Raw genomic sequence first — 27211 nt, forward strand, 5'->3', positions numbered from 1 at the left:
GTTCATTAACCACTAAAAGAATGTAAGTAACAATCTGGTAATTAACTTGCAACTCCGTGTCCATTATCCAGCATTAATGCAATGTAAAATGTTGCAAGCAAGTAAAGCAGGTCTTTGTTAACTATGGCAGACAAGATGAAGCACTTGGATCCTGACAATCTGAGAATCATTACTGAAAGGCACCCCATAGGCCACCAATTACATCTCCCTGCTTAGTGCAGGATCTCCAGCTAAAATATCCCCTGCAGGCTCATCCTCTTTTTGAAGACTCCAGAGAAGGAGATCCCATCAACCTCTCTAGGCAATCAGTTCCATTGCTTAACTACTCTTATTGTCAAGACTTTCCTTCTAATGTTCAACTGATATCTACCTTCCTGTAAATTGCTGCAGCATCACACTACTGACTCATGTTCCACTTCTGATGAAAAATAACTGCTTGGCCTTTTCCATGTAGTACTGCTGAGTACATGAGCATTTGGTTTTTGTAGCCTAAATGTAGGAATATTGCATTTGTCTCCATTAGGGTTGCCATAAGTCAGAAACGACTTGAAGGCACACAACAACACATGACTTGTTATTTTTTACTACACCCAAGGTTGTTCTTTTCTTGATGTTAGAGCACTATACAGTGTTTTGAGTTGCACTCTCTCTTTTGCCAGTAGAATAACATGATGTCATTCCTGAGGAATTGGGACCAATGGCTGACAAAGTTGATTGATTTCCAGAAGTGTTCAGTAATAATCTGTTGCAACAACAAAAAGTCTTGTGGCAGTTTAGGACTAAAACATTTGTTGTGGCACAATTTTATATGAACTTCTTAAGTTCTGCCCCCCCCCCCCCATGCCACTTTTGACACAAATGCTGGGTTATGTTAAATCAGAATAGAACCATTGATGAATTTGCCAATATGCTGACAATCTTCCCATACAGAGAATCCAAACAACATTAGTCCTTTGGTCCTAAAGCTCTCAAGCGGGTATAAATAGACCTTGTTTGCCCACACTGTTAGTTTCTATTTATAAGTAAAAATATCTGTTCACCTTTTGACTCAAAGAAAATAGAAAGAATGAGGAAAAAGGAGAAGAGTTCCAGATGAATTAAGTACTATTTAAAACCACTCAATCAAGAACAGCATAATCAGTATGCATCTTTATTTGGTATAATTCAAGGGCATACAAACATTGGACTGAAAATACTTTGCAAGAGAAGTCTACGAAATGGAATGTTAAGGAACTTCCTTATAAAATTGTAGAAGAATTTGCAGTAGTAAATTACAAGTGCAGCTTGAGAATTTGGGAGCCATGGTATATCTACAGTAAACCCATAATAGATTGCAATTATCAGATTCTCCACTCCATGCTCTCAATTTCATATTTTTTTTCAGAAGACAGTTTCTGGCACGACAGGATTTTAGCAGTTATCATTATGCATATTATTTGCTCTGCTTGAGGAATATACAATATGTTAGTTGGATTTTAAGCAAATCTGTATGAAGTACAATATTTATATCCAATATTTTTGTCATTAGTGCCAGACTAGTTAACTTTCCAGCCACAAAGTTATTTTAAGGAAACAAAGTTAGAAATGAACACCCATATGGCTGTTGAGTAACTGCAGCTCACAGTTCATCATTTCCACCAGCCTCATTGTCCTCCAGCCTCATAGTCAAATGAAGATTGTTTCAGTTGTTCTTTAACACTTCGATGCAGCTTTGGACAAGAGAAACATTATTCTGGAAAACAAACAAGGTAGCCAGAAGAGAAAAAAATTAACAAGAAAAACTAAGAGATTTGCAAATTAAATTATTCACTGTATTTATCTAGTTGTACAAGTTTCATGCCAAAAGAACAAAGACACCTTAAAAAACCAAAACACTCCTGAGCAGTGTGAACTCCCAGCTGTTTGGGCAGAACATCTGAAATGGCAAAGAATTATCCACTCCTGACTTAAATGATCTTTCATTTAAGAATTCATCAGAATTTTCTAAAAGGCCAGGGTCAATTTGGACATGTACAAATCAGTCACTCAAAGGAAAGCAATGGAATGGAACTTCACTAACTAAATTACATTGTACTGACTTCAATGGGATTTCACTGCAAACAGATATTTTCACATTACAGATCTGTTTCCCATTTCATGAAAGCAATGGATGTCAGGACATAAAAGTTTCACTTTACATGTGATTAAGAGATGCTTAGATCAAGTTGTTTCATTATTTATCAGTTTTCCATTTGAATAATTCTTATATTAGTACAATCTCCTTCTGCAGATCAAAGAAACAATAAGCCAAAATATGTACATGTACAATTTTGAAAAGATTCTACAATTAAGACCGCCTACTACTCCAAGTCTTACTTGTGAATATATACCTTTGCATGTTTGATCTCGAGCTCAGTCATTTCAATTAGATTTTTACGAAATGCTGCTATTCGCTTCTGTCTGAAGTTGTTCAGTTCTGTCATTGAGAGAAAATGGACAGAAATTATGGGAATTCATCCAACAGGGTGTTCTTTCTCCTTGCCTGAGAAATCGTTTTATGTATCAATAAGACAAGCAATTGTTTAATATAAATAATAATAATAAATAAAAATTTTATTTATATACCGCCCTTCTATAAACCAGGGCGGTGTACAACATAAAATCATATACAATACATACAATGAAAACAGCAGATACATTAAAAACATACACATTAAAAACATTCTAGCCAGCATGTCATGTTATTATAGTTTTGATTAAAGGTACAACTGGGAGAAATATTGATCAGACAAATCTTCCTTTGTGGATTACAGGTTGGGGTGACTTGGTGTGAATGCTTATGACTAGTGCAGAATAAAGATAGCATTCCAAAATTACGCTTTTAATTTGAGCAGTGTGAGACTTATTTCAGCAAAACATGCTGCCTTCCATATGACAGGCTTAGTACCATAGCTTAGTGAAGCTAGCATGATGTAGAGGTTTAAGTGTTAGAACAGGATTCTGGGAGATCAAGGTTTAATCCCTATTCAGTCATGGAAACCGACTGAGTGACCTTTAGCAAATCACTCTCTCAGTCTTGGAGAAATGCAGTGACAAACCCTCTCTGACTTAATCTCGTCAAGAAAACTCTATAATATATTGTAAATGAGAATTGATTTGAAAGCACATAACAAATCACAGCTTAGCTGCTTACCTTTTTATATGATGGTTATTATATTTCTGGGAAGACAGACAGTATCGGCCAGAATTCCTACAGAGTCACTCAGCCACATTTTTTAAAAATATGGCTAGCGTTTTTTTGTCAACGAATTTCTATTTACAGATAGTAGAATATTATTAATATTTTGGAGAGGACATTTCTTTTTAAAATCAGTATTTTGATTAAGAAATCTTTTTATTTGGAAAGCTGGATGAATCTGTTTTAATTTTTAACCAAAAACATCTCGATTATGCTGTATTACATGCACCAGCATTTGCACTATTCAGACACCTAGATGTTTAAATTGGTGTATCATCACTCCGTGGTAGCTTCTTAATGTTTTGATGTGGCTATTTGATTGGTTTAAAGATGGAAGTGCAAATTAAACTCTGATTATTAGTTACACATCAGGAATTTTGTGCGGCAGAGTCTCAATGAACAAAAGTTAAAGGGATTTAGGAATTTTGTGTGACTATCTGATGGCCAGATTATCAGCCATACTTGCTTTGAAAATTACAGATAAATGGACACCTTTAGAGCCATTTTGGGAATGGGGGAATGGCATTGGACTATCATTTCCCACAAAGATGTCTATGACCACGAAGAACCCCCAGTACAGCACAGTATCTTCTTAGCATGATGAAGCTTTACCTTGTTTAGCTGATTCAGAAAGTTTTTCAAATCTCTGACAGCACTCCTGCTGATGTGCTTCTGCCAATCTGACATCTTTGCTTTTCAACCTAGCCTTATCCAATGCTTTATTTGAATGTTCATAGTCTGTAAGAGCCCTTGTACGTCTATATAAGAGATCCTGAAAGAATTCAGTTCCAGAAGAAAATAAGTTAATTGTTTTAGAATAATTTAATCCAAAACTATGTTCTATTTTATACTTATGATTGCTAAAGAAAAATTCCAATATACATGCAGAACATCTGAAAAAGGCAGGGGCACTTCTGCATGCGTGATGAGGGGGAGATGCACCATTTTGTATTTGACCTGATTGCAGAAACCCTTATTGGTGATGCTAACATGGCTGGATGTAAACAGATATAATAACAATTAAGCACAGAACTATGCAAACGTTTATTCACCCATGTTTATCCGTTAGTTTAGTGATCGTAAGATACTGTTATGGAATGACATCCTGCTTTATCACTACATTCTGTTTGGTTTCAGGCAAGCAAGCAAATGTTTCATTTGCTTTTGTCATTTAAAAACAGAAATATCAACTTCATTTCTGTAAAGATATGTGTGTTATCACCTTGAGTTCTGTGCAGTGTTGTTATCACCTTGAGTTCTGTGCAGTGTTGTCACTAGGGGTGTAGTGTGGCCTGCACTGGGTGACACTTCAGAAGAGGTGCAACATTTAGTGACCCCCCCCCCCCCGCACCATTACCATGAGCACTCCCTGGCATCGTTCCCTATGACCACACCATCCTGTCCTTTTCCTCATCAGGAAAAGGACGGGGCAGCATGGGGGAGGGAGTGCGCACTGTCCCAAAAGCTCTGCCCCAGGAGCCCCAACCCTCACACCGCGTGACACTAGTTCCATGATGGATGAAAGGAGGCTATACATCTAACTAAAATATAAAACCTATTTTTAGAAGCTTGGTTTGCATTGTGGGTCACATACATTCAACTTTAGGTCAATCTGCAAACTGCTGATATATCTAATTATTTTCAGAAGCTGACATATTGGTCTCTGCCCTTAATAAATTATAACAGTCTACTGAACCTGGCACTCCATGTTTTCCTCTACTGAATGTCACCTTCACATCTTCCTTCCTGATCATTCTGTATATTCAAATAAACTGGAAGCAGGAGGAGTGTGCGGATTTACCACAAAAATACACTGTTCTTCTATCAGGTGGGAGGCTCTGCCTAAACCCCTGGTGCCACCAAATGTGAAGACTTTCATTAACACCAAGAGTGAGGGCTTGTCCTTGTCTCTGCCACCAATATAAGGACTTCCTCCTGTCCTACTGCTGTGGTCACCAACTGTAGGGACCTACTAGATTCCTTCACGGTACCTGTGTGACATATGCAATTTATATCCCCACCAGACACCATCCCTCGTTATTTACTGCTGCCACCAGACCATGTTTAAATCCAAGCTTTGTAATACATAATCTTTCTGGAGGCCGAAAGCATAAATTGTATATACTCAACTATAAGTTATCCTCATGTATAAAGTTGAGGTCACGTTTTGGGGCCAAACTTATGGATTTTGCCAAGAGCCTAGGATTCTATGACCCGCAAATAGACTGAGGATAAAACTTGAAGGCTCCTTCAGTGTGTGTATGTGTGCGTATGGCAAGAAAGACTCTCACTGAGACTTTTCTTCATCATTTTAGCTTTCGTTTCAGTCAGACGGGTGGGTGGGAAGGGGCCTCTTAAACAAACAGCAATATCAATCACCCAGGACTCTTTCTGCTTGGCTCTTTCTTGCTAAACTCCTATCCACACTGCATGGGGAAATCTGAAAGAGCTGCTATCAAATTTCCACAGTGACCCATAAATGAATCGACGTGGGACTTGGGGGCCAATTTATGGGCATAAATTTTTAGACTTACAGATGAGTATATATGGTAAATACAATATTAACAGAAGTTGAACATAACAAAACAGGTTGATTATTTAAGCAGATTTAAAATACATCTCACACTCCTCTCTCAGCTAACTCAGACCCTAAAAGACCACTCAATAATTCCTAAACCTTACTGACTGTCTCAGTTCTAATCCCCTGACTCACTACTCAATCCTCTCTCCAACTATCCATCTGTCATTCACCAACCTTAATTAAAATCCTCAGACATCCACCACTCATTCTCAACACTTCACTCTCCCACCCCATCTGGTGGTGCTCCTCTAATATACAATACATGCTCAAATAAATTATCTTCACACACACACACACACACACACACACACACACACACAATATTAAACAACATTTTATACAAAAAGCCCATGCCCTCACAAATCATCACACAGAGCAAAAATATATTTTGAATAAGGGCCCACTGTACATGGCATGTATACAGGGTACACAGAACCTGCTGCTGATTCTCAGCTCCTTTAAATATTTTGTTTGCTTTGTGATATCCCACAATGCTACTATTTGTTTTTGTTGTTTGCCATCAAGTAAAATTTGATTTATGTGAAAGGTCATCAGGTGCTTTGCTCAGGTGCTGCAAACTCAAAGCCATGGCTGCCTTGACTGAGTCAATCCACCTGTGTTGTGGTCTTCCCTCTTTTCCTACTGCCTTCCACTTTAAGGAGTATTACAGTCTTTTCCAGTAAGTAATTTCATCTCATCATGCATCCAAAATACAACAGCCTCAGTTTAGCTTCTAATGAGCTTTTGCTCCTCTGACCAGTTCTACATTATAATAGATTTTTCCATCACCCCAAGATGGGGAAAAAAGACATGTGAAACTAGAATGCACACATACCATGGGCTTTAACTGTCCACCTCCTCTGGGGCAGAATTACTGCTTGCTGGCCTGTGGCATATCTCAAAACAAACAAACAAACAAACCATCTCCAACCCTAAAACAATGTTACAATGATGCTTTAATGATGGGAAAGTGGAGTTGGAGGAAGTAAGTGTGAAAAAACTCCTGAAAGGAATATGTTGGAAAACATCTGCGAATGAAGTGGATAACAGGGAAGGGAGTGAAAGCAACAAACACTGATAGAAAAAAAAACGACAGGAAAGGGCTATTCTACCATTCTTTTAACAATCACATGAAAAAGGGTCACTGTGTACAGCAGTTAGCTTTGTAGTTTCAAAGATGACAAATTTTTGTATGAAATTGATTTATTGCTGGCTCTGAACACCTGCTATTTCAGCTGTTTTACTCATTTTTACTGTAGTATCTGTGATTTCACTGACTGTTTTTATATTTGTAAACTGCCCTGAAGCCACTGTTCACTGGATATTGCATAAACATTTAAAATTAATTTAATGAACCCCCACCATTCTCTCTCTGTCTAGGACTGGAAAATGTAATGTCAAGTGTATTATAACACATGCATCTATTTTATTATTAATAAATTATTAAGAATTATAATTATTATTAATAAATTATCAATCATTATAAAGAATTATCAAGCCTCCATTCTCTATCTCAGTACTTAATGTTAGTTGCAGACATCAAGATTAAAACCTCTAACGACATGTTTGGACTTCAATGCTTCTCCACCCTTATGTTTTTACCACCTAGGATGAGAAAGAGCTCTGGAAAATTCTAAAGCTTGCACACTACAGTGGACTTAGTCGGTCCTCATAAAGAAATTGCCTGCAGGTGCATTTCTCTCAAATTATTCATGATCAAAAAGGGCTTCTTCCCAGAAAGAAGTAATCTGCATGGTTCTACAGCCACATATCTCAACCAAGTGCAGCTACAGGACCCCCTATGCTAACTCGACAGTGAAATGGAACGCATTCAGCAATGTGTTGGTGTTCCTGGGATGAAGGCACCTCCACTGTCAGAACAACAGGTATCAAAGTGGCTCTTTTTCTCCCCATTCCCCTCCATACTCTCTTCTTGTTTTCATTATTGGCAGCAGATAGGAGCAAATTCTCTCTTCAGGATGTTCCATCTTCTGCTCTAATTGTTCTGAATATGGTTACTTCGCTAACATTGTTCTTCACTAACATGCCAAACTACTCTTAGAATAACAGAATTGTAGAACCATAGAGTTGGAAGAGACCACAGGGGTCATCTGCAGAAACTCACGATCAAAGCACCCCCAACAGATGGCCATCTAGCCTCTGTTTGTCTTCTCAGATAAAGCACCAGAAAAGCCTTTAGAGAGGACTCACCTTTGCTGCTTCTATATTGTGCATATAGTATCTCAGTAACTCTGATAGTTTCAAATCTTCATCAGAAGAAACACGATTCTCTACTTTCTATGGAGAAGATGACAGAATTATCAATTTTATGAATTCATTTTTTAAAAATTTGCACGTAATGAGTGAAGCATCTTTTCTAAAGGTAGCCTGCCTTGAACTTTAAAAACGAAAGGTATAAATTCTACACAGTAATCCATTTCAATCACAGTAATCCTTAATTCAACACACATTGGAGTCTAGTTGCACTCATCTTAAAAAACTAGTTTTGGAGCACTTTTAAATCCCATCCTGACAATGGGCAGTTAGGTGGCAGCTATGGTGGGATTAACTACATCTGCTTATTGGAAGCACTGCGGAAAAAACTGCAATGACTTCTGAGCCTAAATAAGTGTTGACAAAGATCTTTAAAGAGCATTATTGTTTAGGGAAATATATCCAAAGGACCACTTTTAACCAAGTCCTGGTTTATTCAGACAACTGGAGGCCTTCGTATGTATTTCAACAATTCCTGAAGCTAGCTGGATTAGGGAGAGCACTCTATTTATGACTGCACTCAGGCTCTGGAACACTTGCCTCATATCTCGTAATAACTGAATTGCAGTGATTGGTAATGATCTTTCCTGATTTTACATCGTAGACATGAGATGTTAACTATAGTTGTTTTGTATTCTTCTTGTGCTCTGATCTTGGTGTTTTATACTATTTTCATTTTGTAATTTATTTTCAATGTTAGCCCCATCAACTATTGGGGGGGGGGGGGGGGTAAGGTACAAATCTTTAGTAAATAAAGTGAAGTTACCCTGAGTTTCTCAAAGAGCTCAGAAATTTTCAGCAAATACCTGTAGAGAAAGAATGAGAAGAGAATGTTAATTTTATCTCTCAAAGTGAGCAGTCATGCCAACAATACTACTTTAACAGGTGATTTTCTGCCTCAGTCAGGAGGCGGATGAGATGGCCCTTGAGGTCCTTCTAACCCTAACTAACAATATTTGGGTGATTGCCTGCTCCACATGGTTGAACAGATCTGAATATTTTAGAAGATCGCTGAGATATTATGACAAAGGTGGGAGAAAAAAAGAAAGAACAAAGAACAAAGGTGCCAAAATAGAAGTATGAAGAGAGGGACACAGAATTATAAGAAAGTTTGAGGGCAGACACCCCATGCCCTGACTAATGAAAGCTGTTACTCATGCCACAACTCATGTGGCATGCATTTAATGAGTTAATCTAGGGAATACATTTGAGCTTCAGGGACAGATAGCAATATATTTCAATGCACTTTTTCAGAGGTGATACCATGCACATCACCACAGCAAGCAACAGATAGGAAAGAATGAAGGATAATGCTTGAGGACAGAGTATTTGCACTAAAAGACCAGGATTCCAGTGAACAAGTATATAATAGTGAGAAATAGTGATGTTCCAGAACACATGAACATTTTATGACCAAGTAAAAGGTCCAGCAGTTAGATAATATAGGATATGTTTGTACTTATTTTATGATTACTGCTGACATTAGTGATGTAGGAAAGTATCATACTTTGTATTAGATGTGAGCACACAGAACTGAACAGGGGTAGTCCCCTTTGCACTGTGTAGTCAGTATAAAAAGAAAGAACTTTATGGAAATACATTTCTATAGTAGAATAGGTATGAATATAATGAAATAATGGTAGGGTTGAGCCAACTAAGGATAGTAATTAGATGAAAAGGAAATTGTAAACACTGGCCACACAAGCAATAGAAAATACAGAAACCGGTAAACACTGGCCACACAAGCAATAGAAAATACAGAAACCGGGAAGCAAAATAAATAAATAGTAGGAAGCCAATTGAAATTCCAAGAAGAACCAAAGAGAAGTTACCAACTCCTATCTTTAAGTTGCTCTTAATTTTTAATATTGTTTTCCAGTTTTAAATTTTGTATGTCAATTGTCTGACTCTTTGACAAACCCACATGCCTTGAAATCACAGATTAAACCTAAGCCAACTCATTCACTGTACAAAATTTGAGAATCTTGCTACAGTCATTTCTGAAGAAAACTGAAATGGCATAAACTTACTTCTTAAGGAGAGTTGGCTCTTCCAGAGCCAAGCTATTCAAGGAAGAAGACGTATATATATAATCATCTGCAACATCTGTTGAGAAACAATGCAAAAGGGGCTCAGTGTTCCTTGTGAACTGAGAAATACTCTAAGGAAGTGACGCAATAGGTTAAAAATATATATACTTTTATGAGATCTTGTCATCTTATCTGCCTTGGCACACGCTTCCTTGATTTTGTTGTAGTAATTTATGAGAAAAGTCTTCTCTTGTTCAAAGAAATCATCTACCTCCTAGAAAAAAAGATTTTAAAGTGATTAGAGTCCCACAAGTAATGTTTCAGTCCAGGTAGTGGCAAAATTAGGCAAGATGTCATTACTCAATATATAAAATACTGCTTGTAAGTTTGAAGACTTAGGGCAAAGTGGCAAGTTATAGGTGACTGCCACCATTGTTTCAACTGAGGTTCATGCAGAAGGACTTTCTCAAGGATTATACCTCCTTTTCCTTTTGGAAAGCAATACAGGATATCCACCTATACTAAATTAGTATAATTCTGTTTACATTAATTTAATTCATCACTATCAAACATGTGTCACGACAGCTGTGTATAGACAACACCACCATGATTGTGCGATTCAGGTCTATGTTGCTATTCGTTGCACACCTGTTCAACTCCATGTATGTTTAGAATCGAAAGATTTTCTACAGTTACATTTATATTTGTGAGATATGAAAAAAGATACATTAAAATCTGAAGAAAAATGCAAACCAAAACTGTCTGTTCCAAGATTACAGAGAATTTTGGTTGATCACGAACTAGCCAGCGTACTAATGAATTCTAGCCCACTGCTTCTGCTGCAGCTGGAAGGAGATCAACTAACAGCAGGGCTAATCGTTTGCTTACCAAGATTTCTGAAAACACCACTCTTTCCCTGAACAAGCAGGAGAAATAAAGAACAAGCCCTACATTATTGGTCTTGCTTGACAAAAAAGAGGTAAGCCAGATTGCTCCTTTTGGACATTTATGGTAAATAAGCCCAAAAATGGATGGTTTTTTTTGCCAAATAGTTTTTTAATTTGAAAAAAGGTACTTACTTCTGGAGTCAATATTGAGCAATATGCTGTTGTCTCTGAGAGATGCTCCACTAGTGTCATCCCCCCACTACTGCTGCTGCCCAGTAGCTGTTTGAAACATATAGGCGCGTTAGAGAGTGCTGAAAAGCGGCACTCTGCCTGCGCCGTCATTAGCTGCGCTGAGAAGCCCCAGCGGCCAAACCGCAAGGCTTCCCGGGGCAGCTAAAAAGAAGCGCCAAAATGGCGCTTCTCTATGCGCCGCGGCTATGACGCCGCAAGGTGCCAATGGTGCACTCGCGGCATCATATCCGCTGTGCGACATGCGTCCGCAGTGCATCCGCTACGTAAAGATGGCGGTCCCTGTGTGGAACGGGCACCGCCATTTTGTATGGACTCAGTCCATACTAGGGTTAGGGGCGTCCGGAAGTGACGCCCCTTTCTAACCCTAGTACGGACTGAGTCCGTACTATTATGCCCGTCTGTAATGGGCCTTAGTCTGACTTCTCAGCAGAAGCCTTTCTGACATGGGATACCCTACCAGCAGCAATGCTTCTGTCAGCATAAGCTTTTTCCTCACAGAGGCACACAATCCTACCAGTGCAGAAAGATAGTGACACTGGGTGGTTAAGAAATATATTATGCTTTATTTTTCTTTAATCCTGTATAGAAAAAGAAATATGGCTTGTAATTTTATTATCTAGGCATATAATGATATATGGTAGACAACTCAACAATGTGAGCATGAAAACAAGCTCTAACTTTACAGAGATCTTACCTTAACGCCTGAGAACAGAACTTCATCAGCACTCTTTACCACATTTTTGAAGAAACCACCAAACATTTCCTTTGTATTTTTCCTCCGAACACTTAGCTAAGAAACATATGAAAAAAGTGAACAGAAAGCAATGTTCCTCTGTTATCATTAGTGCACTGGCATCTAAATTAACTGAATAATAATGCTGAAGACTATGCGGTATCAGTTTAAATAAAATATTCCATCGCTAAAAACCTGAGGTTAATTGACTAAAACAATTGGCATATCTGAAGTTTCTTACTGGTCTATCTTTTTTTCAAAAGGTTCAAAGTAGAAAAAAGCATTTGTAATGTACTGTTTCTAGAGCTCAGTTTGCAGACTGTGTATAAATATTTCAAACAAATACAATATTAAATGTTTACCATATATTAAAACATGCCATTTTCATACACTTGGGTAAGAATGATGTGGCACTTGGTGGAAACCCCAATTATTTAAAGAAAACAAGCAGTTTTTTCTTTTGGCATGAAAATAGTCTCTTGGGGATACGGATTTGCTCACAAACAGTTGTAAGGAACATCCCCAAACAGCAAAAACTATCATGAAAAAGTGACTGAAATGAGTCCCAGTCATCCAAAACATCATTTCTGTACTCTAGCAAGAGATATACAGCTGTCACAGTCCAAGTGTTATCTATGATGTGTTAGGCTCTATGTGGCAACAAAAGCTTTGCAGTAGATGAACAGAGACTTCATTATTTTGTTGTTACCTATAAAGCCCTAAATGGCTTGGGCCCAGAGTACTTGGAGGACCGCCTCTCCCCATACAATCCGCCCCACACTCTCAGGTCTCGTGGGGAAAAACTTTTGAGTGTTCCCAAGACAAGATACGCAGTGACTGCGCAAAGGGCTTTTTCTGTGGTGGACCCGCAGTCTTGGAACGCTCTCCCTGAGGAGCTCCGCTTAGCCCCCTCCCTGGAGTCATTTAAGAAAAACCTTAAGACTCATTTATTTCGTCAAGCCTTCCCTCACATGTCCTGACTGTTTTGCTCCTGTATACTATTTATTGTATTTTTAGATTGTTTTATTATCTTGATTGGTTAATGATGGATTTTAATGATGTATAGTAGTATATGGTTTTTTATGAAGGACTTTCACTGTTAATTTTGATTTTTAAACTGTGATTTGTATTGTATTATATTTGTAACCTGTATCGTATTGTATCTTATTCTGTTTGTAAACCGCCGTGATCATAGGAACGGCAGTATATAAATAAAATTTCAATCAATCGATCAATTATTAAGTCTGGCAGCTGCATCACATCCCAAGCAAAGGAACTTTCATAGAAGATGACAACTGTTTCACTAAGACTTATATACTCATCTTTCTACCTGCCTTCAGTTTCTGCATCTTATGGGGCAGAATAAGCAAATGCTTATGGGGCAGAATAAGCAAAACAAACTTAATATATTTTGGGTTCCTCCACTACAAAATGTGAATGTAGTCAAAGAATGTAAGACTCATAGCTAGTGACAGCTGGTGTATTTTGTAACAATGGATAGTGAACCTGTTCTGGATTTTGTTTAAACTATACACAAGCTCTCCAAGATACTGAACCCTATCACTCAACATGGATTCTGAGCCTTGGCTAGCTCCGTGAAAGCTTGGATTATAACCTTGAATGGATTTACAGCCCAGTAACATGGGAGTCATCAACCACAACTACCTGCAAGCACTCAATTCCAGCTAACTGAACTCTCTTTAAAGTTTATTACAGGGTACCAAGTGTGATTTACCAAGCCTACTACAGCCCAGTCAGGTACTGCAACCTTCGTAGTGCTTGTTAGCTTCTCAGGTTTTGCAATGTGAGATAGGTTATGAATACAGGAGCTTAACAAGCTTCAAATGGGCTGTCATACTTGGCAGGGTAAGGAGGCTGTGCTCAGTTTCATGAGTGACTAGTTGACTAAGGCGCCTTACAGACGGGCCTAAGCGGCGCCGTCGTTGCGCCAGGAATACGCACGAGGGGCGGCACTTCTGGACGCGCCTTGCCCCTCGCGCATATTCCGTACGGCAAGATGGCGGCGCCCTATACAGACGGGCGCGGCCATCTTGACGTAACGGATGCGCAGCGTCCGGACGTCTAAACCCGGAAGAGCCGTTGCGAGTGCGCGCTTTGGCACTTGCAGCGGCTCTTCCAGGTTGCCGGAAGGAGTGCGATTTCTGCACTCCTTTTTTGCAGCGCGGAGGAGTCGCGCGGTTTGGCTGCTGCGGCTCCTCCGCGCTGCAACCGGCAGCGGCCCAAGACCGCCCCTTTTGGGCGGTCTGTAACGGGCCTAAGTTTGGCTTATTGCAATCTTATGTGACCTGACAGTTTAAAAGAGAACGTGCCTTACATCCTGATCATATTCAAGGAAGACATGGAAGTTGTGATCTTGGCTGAGAATAGGATGAGTTGAAATCTGCTGAAGGAAAAATTCATGTGAAGATACAGTCTTCTTGAAAACAGCAAGATATTCCCTGCAGGAGAAAAAAAATCAGTACAGGCATACTACAGTTAACAAAGATGCTCAAATAACCTGAAGACACGAGATCCAGTCTGATCCTGGAAGCTAAGCTTTTAGCGGGTTCTTTTTAATCCTGATGGAGGCTTGGTTGGTGCAGCCTCCACCAGGAGTAAAAATGGGCAGCTCCAGCCTGCCCTTTCGGAGCGGTCTGTTGAGCCCTTTTGTTATCTTCCAGTAGATTTTAACAGCATTTTTATTCCATCTGGCATCCCGCTGAAAGGTTTAATGCAAGCACCCATGTATTATTATAATGTTATACAGCGTGCCCGCTCCAGACGCAGGCGCACCACACGCCGCTTTCAATTTAAGCGGAAGCTACACTGTAATACTTTCAATGGCATGTGCGACTGCTGCACACGCACACCACGCCACCACGTGCATGAGCTCCATTCATTATAATGGGGCTCGAGCATAGGTAGAATTCACCTTAGGTGGGGGGGGGAGAGGTCCGGAACGGATCACCCGCATAAAGTGAGGTTCCACTGAAATAATTGGCTTCCTTTTTCCTGGCTTTATTGCCACAATGAACCTGTCCATTATGTCAGATGGATAGAAAGTGACAGGCCTGAAGTAATCTAGTGAATTTCGTGTCTCAGTGAAGACTTACACCTGGGTCTCTCAAGTCCCAGTCCAACATCCAGACTGCTACACCAGTCCGGCTCTCACTACACTTTAATTGCTATTTCAGTTCTTAATTTACCATATTTTCCGGCGTATAAGGCAACTCTTGAAGTCTGCCTTATGCGCCGGAATTATACCCCAGAGACAGGCAAATGGCAAGGCCACCTCCCTGTCTCTGTGGTCCTTGCTGGGTCCTCTCCCAGCACTCCGCGGTGGCCTCTCTAGAGGCCTGAGAAGATCCTCTGCAGCTGGGCTCTCGCCACGATTTTTTTTCAAAAGGCGGTGGCGGGGAAGCGGCTCCAGAGCCAGCTGGGTCGAAGCACAGAACCGGCCCCTTACTTCTCCGTGCCGCCGCTGCGGATCCTCTGATCCTCCAGCGGCTTCAGAAGTCCTCCGTGGAAGCCGCTGGAGGAGCGGAGGATCTTGGGTGGCGGCGGCAGCAGCTTCCGCGGAGGATTTTTGAAGCCGCTGAAGGATCGGAGGATCCCCGGTGGCGGCGGTGGCGCAGAGGAGTAAGGGGCCGGCCCTTTTACTTGGTGGTGGCAGCGGCGCAGAGGAGTAGGGGCCGGCTCTTTGCCTTGGCCCGGCCGGCTCTGGAGTTGCTTCCCCGCCACCGCCTTTTGGAAAAAAAATGGTGGTGAGAGCCCAGCCGCCGAGAATCCTCTCAGGCCTCCAGAGAGGCCCCCTCCAGCCGGCGCAAGACCCCCTGAGGGCAGGCCAGGGATGCTGCCGGCGGGCGACGTGGGGGTCATCTTGTACCCCCGTCGCCTTATATGCCAGAAAATACAGTATTTGTGTTTTTGTGTGCCTTGTGGACACGGGTATTTTATTTATTTAATTTAGTGTCTAGAGAGGCTTTTACTCCAAATTGAGGGATACCAATACATTAAATGAATCAAATCATTTAGCAACACTAGATGACTTGATTTTACATTTTACTATTTTTAGATACTGTTAATTCTGTAGATATTATCACACTTGTAAATGGCTGTGAAATTCTATGCAATTAGTAGTGCATAAGTAGGTTAAAATTTATTTTGTTTATTCATTAGATTTTTATTGTGCCTTCCCTGCCAACTCAAAATGGAACACAATGCAGCTATCACTAATATCAGATAAATAAGTACCATTAAACCATGAAATACATAACCAGATTCAATCCACCATTTAGCCATGAAGCTCACAGAGAGATTCTTGGAAGTCACTCCACTATAATCCACTATAGCAGGGAGGATAGATAATATAGGGATTCAACAATCTATACTTCCTTGATCTCTCTGGAAGAAAGGCAGACTGTGAATGTACTGAACAAATTAAGACATACACACACTGAAAAGCCATGCTCCTGAGCAATATGTCAATTCAATAATGTTTTTATACTGTTTTAAAACTTTAGAAATCTTCTGTAACCTTTGATAATTTATCAGCAGAGATACATTACATTACAGAGAATCTTTACTCAAGAAATGACTCACGCTTCCAGCTCTTGCTTCATTTTGGCAAACTCCTCCTTTGTCATAGACATTTCTCCTTCACCAAGTTTATGCATCTTCTCTCTAGGGCCATCAAAATCAGGCTTAGCAGGGGCCGGTGGAATCTTAGGGACAGAAAGCAACAATGTTATTAACTATCAAGGCAAAGGATGCTGTAGTAATTTCTACCAGAATACTACTGGACTTTAGCAATAGAATAGCAGAGTCCTTGGCACTCAGAACAGCTGCATTAGGAACAAATAAGTAACTACATTTATTTACTTCCTTCTCTAGTAATTGCTATCTAAAGAAGGCTAAACAATCTTTTCAGCCTCAAGGGCCAACAGCACACTATCTCACAGTGCCACACACATATGTAAAGGCAAGTGTGCGTGTGTGTGCGCGCGCACACACACACACACACACACAGAATCATAGAATTAGAGAGCAGGAAAGAATTCTAAAGGCTAATCCTAAATGTAACCTAAACAATGCAGGCATCCACAGCTAAAACATTCCAAGAGATGGCCATCCAACCTGTTTCAAAACCTTAAATGAAGGAAAAACCATTAATTTATGGGGTACTCTAGTCTACTAATGTTTAGTCAGAATCACCTTTCTTATAATTTTAATCCAATGGTTCATACCCTAGTCTCTGGAACAGTAGAAACCAAGCTTGCTCCATCTTCCAGATCCCTTCAAATATTTGAAGACAGTTATCACCTCTCAATCCTCTATTCTTCAGGCTAAAAATATTCAGCTCCCTGAGCCACTCCTCACAGGACATTGCTGCCACAACTTTCACCATGCTGATCACCATGGTACTATTATGCAAAGGGAATTCCACCATCATGGTACCATGTGGTCCAGACACATATCAATCCATTGAAATTGTGGTACCCAGAACTGGGCACAGTACTCCAGGTAAGATCTAACCCAATGCAGAACAGAGTGGAAGTATTACCTCTCTTGAACTGGACAATCCACTCTCATCAATCTAGAACTATCTTGACTTTTTTGGCCACTGTATCACAATGTTAACTCACGTTTACTCTGTGGTCTACTGAGACTTACAAATCCTTTTTTGCATGTTTGCTTTCAAGCCAGCTGTCATCCATCCGATATCTGTTTGTTGCATTTTGTTTGTCCTGCCCAAATCTAGTATCATACATTTGTTGTCGTTGAAATTTATTTGGTTATTTTGGCCCAATTTACCACTCTTTTTGAATTTTTTAATGTTACGTTTTCCAAGACATTAATGATAGTATGAACAGAGTAACAACTCACAGTTGGTACAATGAAACTCAACAGATCTCAAGAGCACTGCTTAAACCAACTGAGTCCTTCACTTACATGGCTGTTTAACTAAGGGCTGAAATAGACAGCCCACATGGGGTGCCATGAAACTGGCCCACCTGAAGACAGATTGGGCTGCGGTGCTGACTGAAAAAGCTGCCCTTAGCAGTGGCTTCCCAGAGTGTTGGGGGCTTGCTGCGTGTAACCACCACACTCCCAAGCCATCCAGAAGCCGGCTGATGTGCGGCCACTCTGGGCACCTTCAGGACATGAGGGCGTGTGGCATGTGTACACCACGTCCCCAAGCCTGCAGCCGCCCAGAAGATAGCTTTTAGTGCTGGGCTGTACCGGCTCTTAGCTGATTAGGGCTATTAGTTTGATAGCTCCCAAATGTCCTCTTTGACCTGTTACTAACTGGGCTCCTTGGTATACAGATTTCAGAGAGCTGAAATGGGAAGGACAACTGGAGCACAGATGATAGAAAACACAGCTTATATCCAAGAAGATATGATACAGAGAACAATTTTGTTCTTATAAGGTGGCAACACACGAAGTGAAGAAAGCCTTCTTCTCTGCTTGTATTGCATCTACAAATTCATGCCCATCTGATTTAAGAGGTCAACCTCAGGAACCTTCTCCCCAAATCCAATTCTAGAGCCCTCTGAAGTTCATTGAGATGGTTTTAATCATAATTTCACAGAAAAAATATCTTGGATAAGTGCCAAGTTAGATGCCATTGTTATAGTAGAAATTGACAATGGGATGTCCAGCAACTCCGTGAGCAGGATTATACTGGATTAGTTTCAGTTGCTGAGTACCACAGATATAGATAATCTGCTAGGACAAGTAACTAAGACAACTTGTCCTCTTGATTCCTGTTCTTCATGGCTTGTCGTCAAGAGAGAAGATGCAGTTCAGTTCAGATGCGGTTAGACATTTACTCCAGTCAGCCAGGACTAGATTGGCAACTGTCATCCAGAAGACATTTTCTTCAGCCGCCCCTAAACTGTGGAATGGCCTGTTGGAAAGGATTAGACAGCTGATATGCTGCCCAAATTTAAAACATCACTGAAGACTAGCCTCTTCAGGCAGGGCTAACTTGGTGATTTTTACATTATGAATGTTAAACTATGGATTGATTGTTTTAATATGTACAGTATTAGTCTTATATGTTTTTTTAAACTGATGGTATGAGTTTTAACTGAACTTATGTGTTTTTAACTGATATATGTTGAATATTAATCTGTTGCTGTTCACCGCCTTGATCCATGGGGAAAGGTGGACAAGAAATAAATAAATATTCTATTATTATTAATATTACTATAAAAGCAGTCTTGAGCCACAAACGTGGGATTGAGTTCAACGGCCTACTGGGGCTGATGACCCCATGCAACACTCCTTTTTGTAGATGAAAGTTTTGCTCTTCTGAGGCATAAATCAAATCAAACAAGCTACCATAAAGAGTTAAATGTGGTTAATGAACAGTTGAGTAACAGTGCAATCCTACACTTGTCTACTTGCAGTAAGTCCTGCTGAACTCATTTTGTACTTTATTCTCAGCTGCTGCAGCCTACCTCTCTCAAAGTTGGCTTCTGATTCAACTTAAACCTGTTATACTGGGGAAAAGCAATACTAAAAAAATAAAAAGAATTCTAAAAATTAAAGAACAGAACATGCAATTTATTTTATTTTATTTATTTAACAAAAATGCCACTCTTAACCATTCAAAACCTCTTAAGCAAGTTTTGTATATACTTACAATTAGTCCTGCATATTCTTCTGTCTCAACAAATGCATCATGTAGCCACTCAAAATCTTCATGCTGCCTTGTAACTGAGAATTCTGTACCTTGAAAAGCTGGCAGTGTGGTCTGAAAGAGATTAGCAATTCATTTCTTCATATAAATAGCTTCTTCTAGCCACCTTATCATTGTGAATAGATTTATGCAGTGGTTCTCAAATTGTGGGGTGGGACCTTGAAGGGAACATGAGATGCTCAAGGAGGGCACAATAAATAGATAGATAGATAGATAGTCAGTCTGAAGATGCTGGATAACAACTTGAGGGGCTATCAAGCAAACTTATAGGAGATGGAACTAGAATGATGGAATGTAAGAGGGTGCTTTGCTTGTGTGTATGTCTCTGAGCATATTAGTTTCCCTTCTGTAAAATGAATACTTTGCTATGCTTTCTAAGGGCAAATGTGTAATTTGGCATTTAAGACACTATTTTCCACCTTTGACTTTTCTTTGGTGCCATGGAACCCGTCACTGAGCCTCATCATTTTGTCTTCAGGGAAATGGCTATGACTAGCCATGATCACAACTATTTCATTACTGGCAAACCATTTTATGTGGCCTTACTACATCTCACCAGTTGCAGTTTTCCTCTGGATAAATTTCGTAATAGACATTAAACAATTTTTGCCATGCCTTGTAATGGTTCCACATCATAATCTTCAGTACACATATTCAGGTGAGGAGACTGAAGATGAAAATACAATTTCTACAATTATCTTAATGACAATAAAGGACAAAATATGTATTTTGATTTGAAGTTTGTAACATGATCATTATTTTTTTTTATACATTCGTCTCTCTTGATTGTTTCAGATAGTACTAAGTTATACATAAAAAGATGAGAAAACAAAAAGAACTGCATAATGGAATATGTGTTGGAGTCTTTTAAGACATGATTTTGGAAGACTTTTTTTGTTGGCAGCCCAGAGTTGGGCTGCAGACCAGGAAGGCACCCTTTTCGTGCCTTTTCCTGTGGCGCCCTTTCTGCGGCGCAGGAAGGAGCTCCAAAACGGAGCTCTTTCCTGGGTTTGTGTTGCTGGCACAGCCTTTACACAGCTGCGCCAGCGACACAAAGGAGAAAGGGGCCAAGCGTTCCCTTTCTCTTTTTGCCCGCCACTGTTGGGGTGTCGTTGGGGCTTGAAGCCCCAAGGACACCCCTTTCCAGGCTGCAGGGAAGCAGCCCTTTGCCGCTTCCCGTGACCTGGAAAAGCGGCGGATCAGGGCCTCAGGGCTGCCGCTGTGGCAACTGAGGCCCCAATCCGTCGGGGAAAGGGGTGGGTATAGGCCGCCCCAAAGGGGCGGTCTGTAACCCACCTAAGTAACACAAGGAAAATCTATAATAATTACTTCATATCATTGATATTTTATAAAATTCTATTTTTAAATAAACGTTTGTTATTGTTTCAAGAAACACGTGGCCTGAGTTTTGAAACACAAAACATGCTACTGAACACTAACAGTTTAGAGTGTTCGCATCACATGAATGGGTGGCAGCGGTGGGATTTATGAAAACCCCATAGGACTGCCATCTAGAACATCTGGGCAGCAATTACTTAGGGTACCGGGGGCTAGGCTCACCTCCACCATGAGGAGGACTTTTTCCATCGCCGCCCCGGCCCTTTGGAACACGCTGCCCATAGAGCTCCGCTCGGCCACCTCCCTGGCCCAATTTAGAAAGGACTTGAAAACCTTTCTATTTCAGTCTGCATTCCCCGAGTAAAGTCCAATCAGACCTCCACTCCTCTTTAAGAGCAAGAGGATCGGCTAACGGGGCTTTTAGTTATTTTTATTTTTATTGTATGTAATTTTATACTAATGTATGTTGTTATATGTATTGTTGTTTTTTACTGTGAACCGCCCTGATCTTTGGAAGGAGCGGTATAAAAATAAAAAAAAATTATTTATTATTATTATTATCTAGAGAAAGGAATAAGGTGAAGGAGTGTTGTCTTCACACCTATAGCTCCCAGTTCTAATCTTCCCTCCGTTTTGCCATTTTACCTTAGTATGGACTGTGAATTTCACTTTGTCTTTTTCACTGAGAGCATCAGGAATGTCAATTTGCAGCAAAGCATCAACATTTAGATCCACAGACACAGATCTCATCTGAAATTGAAAAAAGAGAGATTTAAAGAGACTGAACACTTTGTTCTGTCATATGATGCCAACATTTCTGCCATGCTTGTGTCAAATGCAACCATGGCTGTTCACAAAAGCTTTGGGACCCAAATGATTTTACACAAACTCTCACATGCAACTAGGTCCAAAACACACTGCAGAAATAAGCCAGTTTGAGACCAGTTTAACTGCATTTGGCTGAGTGCTAGGGAATCCTGGGAATTGTAGTTTATTATGGCACCAGAGCTCTCTGACAGAGAAGGCTAAATGTCTCTCAAAAGTAGTTGCCAAAATTCCCTAACACTGAGCAAGGGCAGTTAAAGCAGTCTCAAACGGGATTATTTCTGCAGTGTGTTTTGGACCATGGTTTTAAATTGTTTTAGACTATTCTAACCAATTTTAATATGTCTTCTGAACTTGTTTCATATCATAGAATCGTAGAGGTGGAAGAGACCACAAGGGCGATATAGTCAATCTCCTGCCATGCAGGAAATCATAATCAAAGCATCCCCAACAGATGACCATCCAGCCTCTGCTAAAGACCTCCAAGGAAGGAGAGTCCACTACACTCCAAGGGAGAGTGCTCCACTGTCAACCAGCCCTCACTGTCAGGAAGTTCCTCCTAATGTTGAGGTGGAATCTCTTTTCCTGTATCTTCCATCGATTGTCCTGGTCCTAGTCTCTGGAGCAGCAGAAAAAAAGCTTGCTCCCTCCTCAATGTGACATCCCTTCAAGTATTTAAACAGGGCCACCATATCACCTCTTAACCTTATCTTATCCAGGCTAAACATCCCCAGCTCCCTAAGTCGTTCCTCATAGGGCAAGGTTTCCAGACCCTTCACCATTTTAGTCGCCCTCCTTTGGACAAGCTCCAATTTCTCCACATCCTTTTTGAATTGTGGTGCCCAGAACTGGACACAATATTCCAGGTGAAGCCTGACCAAAGCAGAATAGAATGGCACTACCTTTGATCTAGACACTATATTTCTATTGATGCAGCCTAAAATTGCATTGGCCATTTTAGCTGCCGCATCACACTGTTGACTCATGTTCAATTTGTGTTCTACTTGGACTCCCAGACCCCTTTCACATGTAGTCTCATTCAGCCAGGTGTCGCCCATCCTATATCTGTTCATTTCATTTTCCTGCCCTAAGTACAGTGCCTTACATTTCTCCCTGTTGAAGTTCATTTTGTTAGCTTTGGCCCTGCTTTCTGGTCTATTCAGGTCATTTTGAATTTTGGCCTGTCCTCTGGAGTATTAGCTACTCCTCCTAATTTGGTGTCATCTGTAAATCTGATAAGTATGCCCCCAATTCTGTCATCCAAGTCATTGATAAAGATGTTGAATAGCACTGGGCCCAGGACAGAGTCCTGTGGGACCCCACTGGTCACTTCTCTCCAGGATGAAAAGGAGCCATTGTTGAGCACCTTTTGGGTTCGGTCAGTCAACCAATTACAAATCCATGTAACAGTTGCCTTGTCTAGCCCACATTTTACAAGCTTTTTTGCAAGAATGTCATGGGGAACTTTGTCAAAGGCCTTACTGAAATCAAGATATACTATTTCCACAGCATTCCTTTCATCTACCAAGCTGGTAATTTTATCAAAAGAAGGGATAAGATTTGTCTGATGTGACTTCTTTCTCTGAAACCCATGTTGACTTTTTGTGATTATGGCATTGCCTTCTAGATGTTCACAGACTCTCTGTTTAATGATCTGCTCCAGAATCTTTTTTGGTATTGATTTCAGACTAACTGGATGATAATTGTTGGAATCCTCCGTTTGCCCTCCTCCAGTCTGTTGGGACTTCTCCTGTTCTCCAGGAATTCTCAAAGAATATTGCCAATGGCTCCGATATTACATTAGCCACTTCTTTTAATACTCTTGCATGTAGTTCATCAGGTCCTGGAGATTTATATTCATTTAGATTAACCAGGTATTCCTGTACTATTTTTACTTATTATGTGAATTTCCCCTATTGTGTCCTCTGCTCCATTTTCCTCAGGTTGAGCACCCTTTGCCTTTTCTGAGAAGACTGAAGCAAAGAAAATGTTGAGTAATTCTGCCTTTTCTCTGTCCCCTGTTTTTAAGATTTTAAAATCATTTTAACTGATTATATTTCTAAAAAATTAATAGGGCTAATTTTGTTGTACATCACCCTGAGATATATGATGGGATATTAATACTTCAAGAAACAAACAAACAAACCTTTTACCATCACTGGACATAATTCTGATAAGGAAATCACCTAAAGCACATTAATCCAGTCTGATATTATTCTCTTTTGCTACTCACTCACTGCAAGGATGTCTTCACAGTGCAACCAGGCTGACTTCTTAATCATCTTTTGGTGGCACAAACATTGTGGGGACTTGGGACTTCTCCCTCACAACCCCCAGAAAATAGACATAGATGGCGAAAGTCACATAAACTGCCTTACTGTTTATGTAAATACACAAAAATCTACAGTAGCTAAATCATACGCATAAGACCAGGATATATTTGAAGGTATTTGGAGAAAGACCTTCAGCTCATATTATTTAACCTTTTAGAATTCCTCCTAAATACACGTTTCCTCCTCTCTTTCACACACTCACTCTGTCCCTGTTCATTACCAACTTTTGCTTAATAGACTATAGCAAAACCTTTGATCATGTAGGTCATGAGAAATTATGGTTTGCTAAAGAAATGAGAATGTCTCAACATCTGAATGTCCTGAAGCATAACCTCTACTCTGCACAAGAGACCACCGTGAGGACACAATACGGAGAAACAGAATCCTTTCCCATTGGCAAGGGGGTCAGAAAAGGCTGCATTTTACCGCTCTGTCTGTTTAATATAGGTGCAGAACATATCATATGGCAGGCTGGATTAGAGTAAGGAACATCAACAATTTAAGAGACACAGATGACACCACATTACAGTAGGCTCTTCTGATTCAGGGACTCCTGCAGATACAAAAACAAGAATGATCATGCCTCATATAAAATGCTGGTGACTTGAACTTGCATGCTTCAGGCTATCTGCGTTCACATTACACTCCCACAGACTGCCATCCAGCTTCCTCCAAAATAAGGAGACTCCACTCTCTGAGGCAGTCCGTTCTGCTGTTGAACAGCTATGATTCACAGGATTTCCATAATTCAAATGTTGGCTTGATGGCAAATTACTACAATAACAAATGCATGACAAACAAGCTCAGAAGGAAAATATATTGCACAAGCAAAAACGGAAGAATCTCCCTACTGCTTTTAAGAGCAGACACTGCTGTACTGGGACAATTTAAAGCCCTAAAATACAACAGCCACACAGCTAGTTTGGCTGCAAATCTCCTTCAATAAGCCTGGAGAGTGATTCGAGGCCACAATTAAAGAAATGGCTTTGCAAAATTAGAATAATATGGATTGCTCTTCATAGAGAAATGGCATAAAATAATTTAATTGTCATTTATCTCTTTGACACATGTCACATTTGTGCACTGCCCTCTTACAATGCTGCTATTCCACTTTTACTGCTCTGACTGCCTCCTATTGCATTCTGGGGACTGTAGTTCAGTGAGGCCTAAGACCTCTCTGGCAGAGAATTCTAAATGCCCTTCTTTAAACTGCAAGTCCCAGAATGCAACAGGAGGCAGCCAGAGCAGCTGAAGTGGAATAGCAGTGCTATAAGAGGGTAGTGCGGTAATCCAGACAGATATCTCTTTAACACATCAAGAGAGAGGTGAAAATGGAGGCACCCCTTGCTTCTGATGGCATGGCTTGACAAGCTTGGGACCGCACAATAACCCACGGTCACAAATACAAACCCCAGTAGGGACTGCATCCATATGGCAGAAATAATCCGGTTTGGCACCACTTTCACCTCCGATGGCTTCATGCTGTGGCATTTTGAGAATGGTAGTTTGTTGTGGCATCAGAGCAAAGCCCTGAGGAGACCAAAGATCTGATGCCACAAAACCAACTACAACTCCCAGAATCCCATAGCCATGGCTGCCAAAGTGGTCACAAACTGGATTATTTCTTCAGTGAAGACGCAGCCCCTAACAGGTCAGTGCTGGGGTTTGTGTTTGTGACGTAGATTTGTCAAACCCCATCATATCTTTGGCTGTTTGACAGTGGAGCACACTCCTTCCTCGGAGAGTGGTGGAGTCTCCTTCCTTGGAGGTCTTTAAGCAGAAGCTGGATGGCCATCTGTTGGGGATGCTTTGATTGAGAGTTCCTGCATGGCAGAAGGGGGCTGGACTGGATGGTCCTTGCGATCACTTCCAACTCTATGATTCTGATCCTATGAAACCATGGCAGCAGAAGCGGGGCGGCAGCCTGAGAGCAGCAGCCCCGACAACAAAAGTCTTATTTACAAACACACTCATCCCTCCATATTTGTGGCTTTGACTTCTGCGGATTTGATTATTCGTGGATTTTATTAATATGTCATCTCTAGGAATATCTAGGTCCTCCAGCGCAACTCTATGGTTAACTTTAACCAAAAGTCTCACTGAAGGACCTAGGGATTCCTAGAGAGACCACTCCACTCGGCATTTGCAGCTCCTCCAGCGCAACTCTATGGTCACTGTCTGGCAGATGTAGACCATAGAGTTGCACTGGAGGTCCTAGAGATCCCAAGATAACCCTCCACTAGGCATTTGCCGCTCCTCCAGCACAACTCTATGGTCACTGTCTGGCAGATGTAGACCATAGAGTTGCACTGGAGGTCCTAGAGATCCCAAGATAACCCTCCACTAGGCATTTGCCGCTCCTCCAGCGCAACTCTATGGTCACTGTCTGGCAGATGTAGACCATAGAGTTGCACTGGAGGTCCTAGAGATCCCAAGATAACCCTCCACTAGGCATTTGCCGCTCCTCCAGCACAACTCTATGGTCACTGTCTGGCAGATGTAGACCATAGAGTTGCACTGGAGGTCCTAGAGATCCCAAGATAACCCTCCACTAGGCATTTGCCGCTCCTCCAGCGCAACTCTATGGTCACTGTCTGGCAGATGTAGACCATAGAGTTGCACTGGAGGTCCTAGAGATCCCAAGATAACCCTCCACTAGGCATTTGCCGCTCCTCCAGCGCAACTCTATGGTCACTGTCTGGCAGATGTAGACCATAGAGTTGCGCTGGAGGACCCAGAGATTCCTAGAGAGGCGTTCTCCCAAGTAAAACTATGTTGTTTTTGTCATTTGCAGTAATTCCCAAATAAAAACAACCGAGAGCTGCAGTAACTCAGCCACGTTCCTTCTTAAGGCGGGACAACGTTTCCTGGAAAGAAAGAAAAAACTTGTAGCGGCTGCACGTTCCTTCCAGGGCTAAGAATTACCTTCCCGGATCCCTCCGTCTCTTCCGGTCCTTCTGCAGCCGCCGACATGATAGCGCCCCACGCCCTCCTACCGCGCAGGCGCGAAGCCTCGTGACGTCACCGCAG

At 40.9% G+C, this 27211-nt stretch overlaps 1 protein-coding gene across 1 annotated transcript; it reads right to left on the bottom strand.

Annotated features, from left to right (window-relative positions):
* Positions 1 to 1134: 1134 nt before the first annotated feature.
* Positions 1135 to 27211, bottom strand: LOC149316740 (sorting nexin-5-like). The gene is made up of 13 exons (XM_089516140.1): positions 27107 to 27211; positions 21669 to 21773; positions 19629 to 19739; positions 16577 to 16698; positions 14310 to 14433; positions 11936 to 12031; positions 10271 to 10376; positions 10103 to 10178; positions 8839 to 8878; positions 8010 to 8096; positions 3830 to 3989; positions 2370 to 2455; positions 1135 to 1732 (listed from the first exon to the last, which is right to left on the bottom strand). Exons 1-13 carry the CDS (start codon positions 27152 to 27154, stop codon positions 1682 to 1684), a joined length of 1212 nt encoding a protein of 403 aa, XP_089372266.1. The 5' UTR covers positions 27155 to 27211; the 3' UTR covers positions 1135 to 1681.

Source organism: Sceloporus occidentalis, unplaced genomic scaffold (genome assembly GCF_023333645.1).
Source record: "Sceloporus occidentalis isolate IW3139 unplaced genomic scaffold, rSceOcc1.0.p SCAF_3, whole genome shotgun sequence".
In the NCBI taxonomy this organism is placed as follows: Eukaryota; Metazoa; Chordata; class Lepidosauria; order Squamata; family Phrynosomatidae; genus Sceloporus; species Sceloporus occidentalis.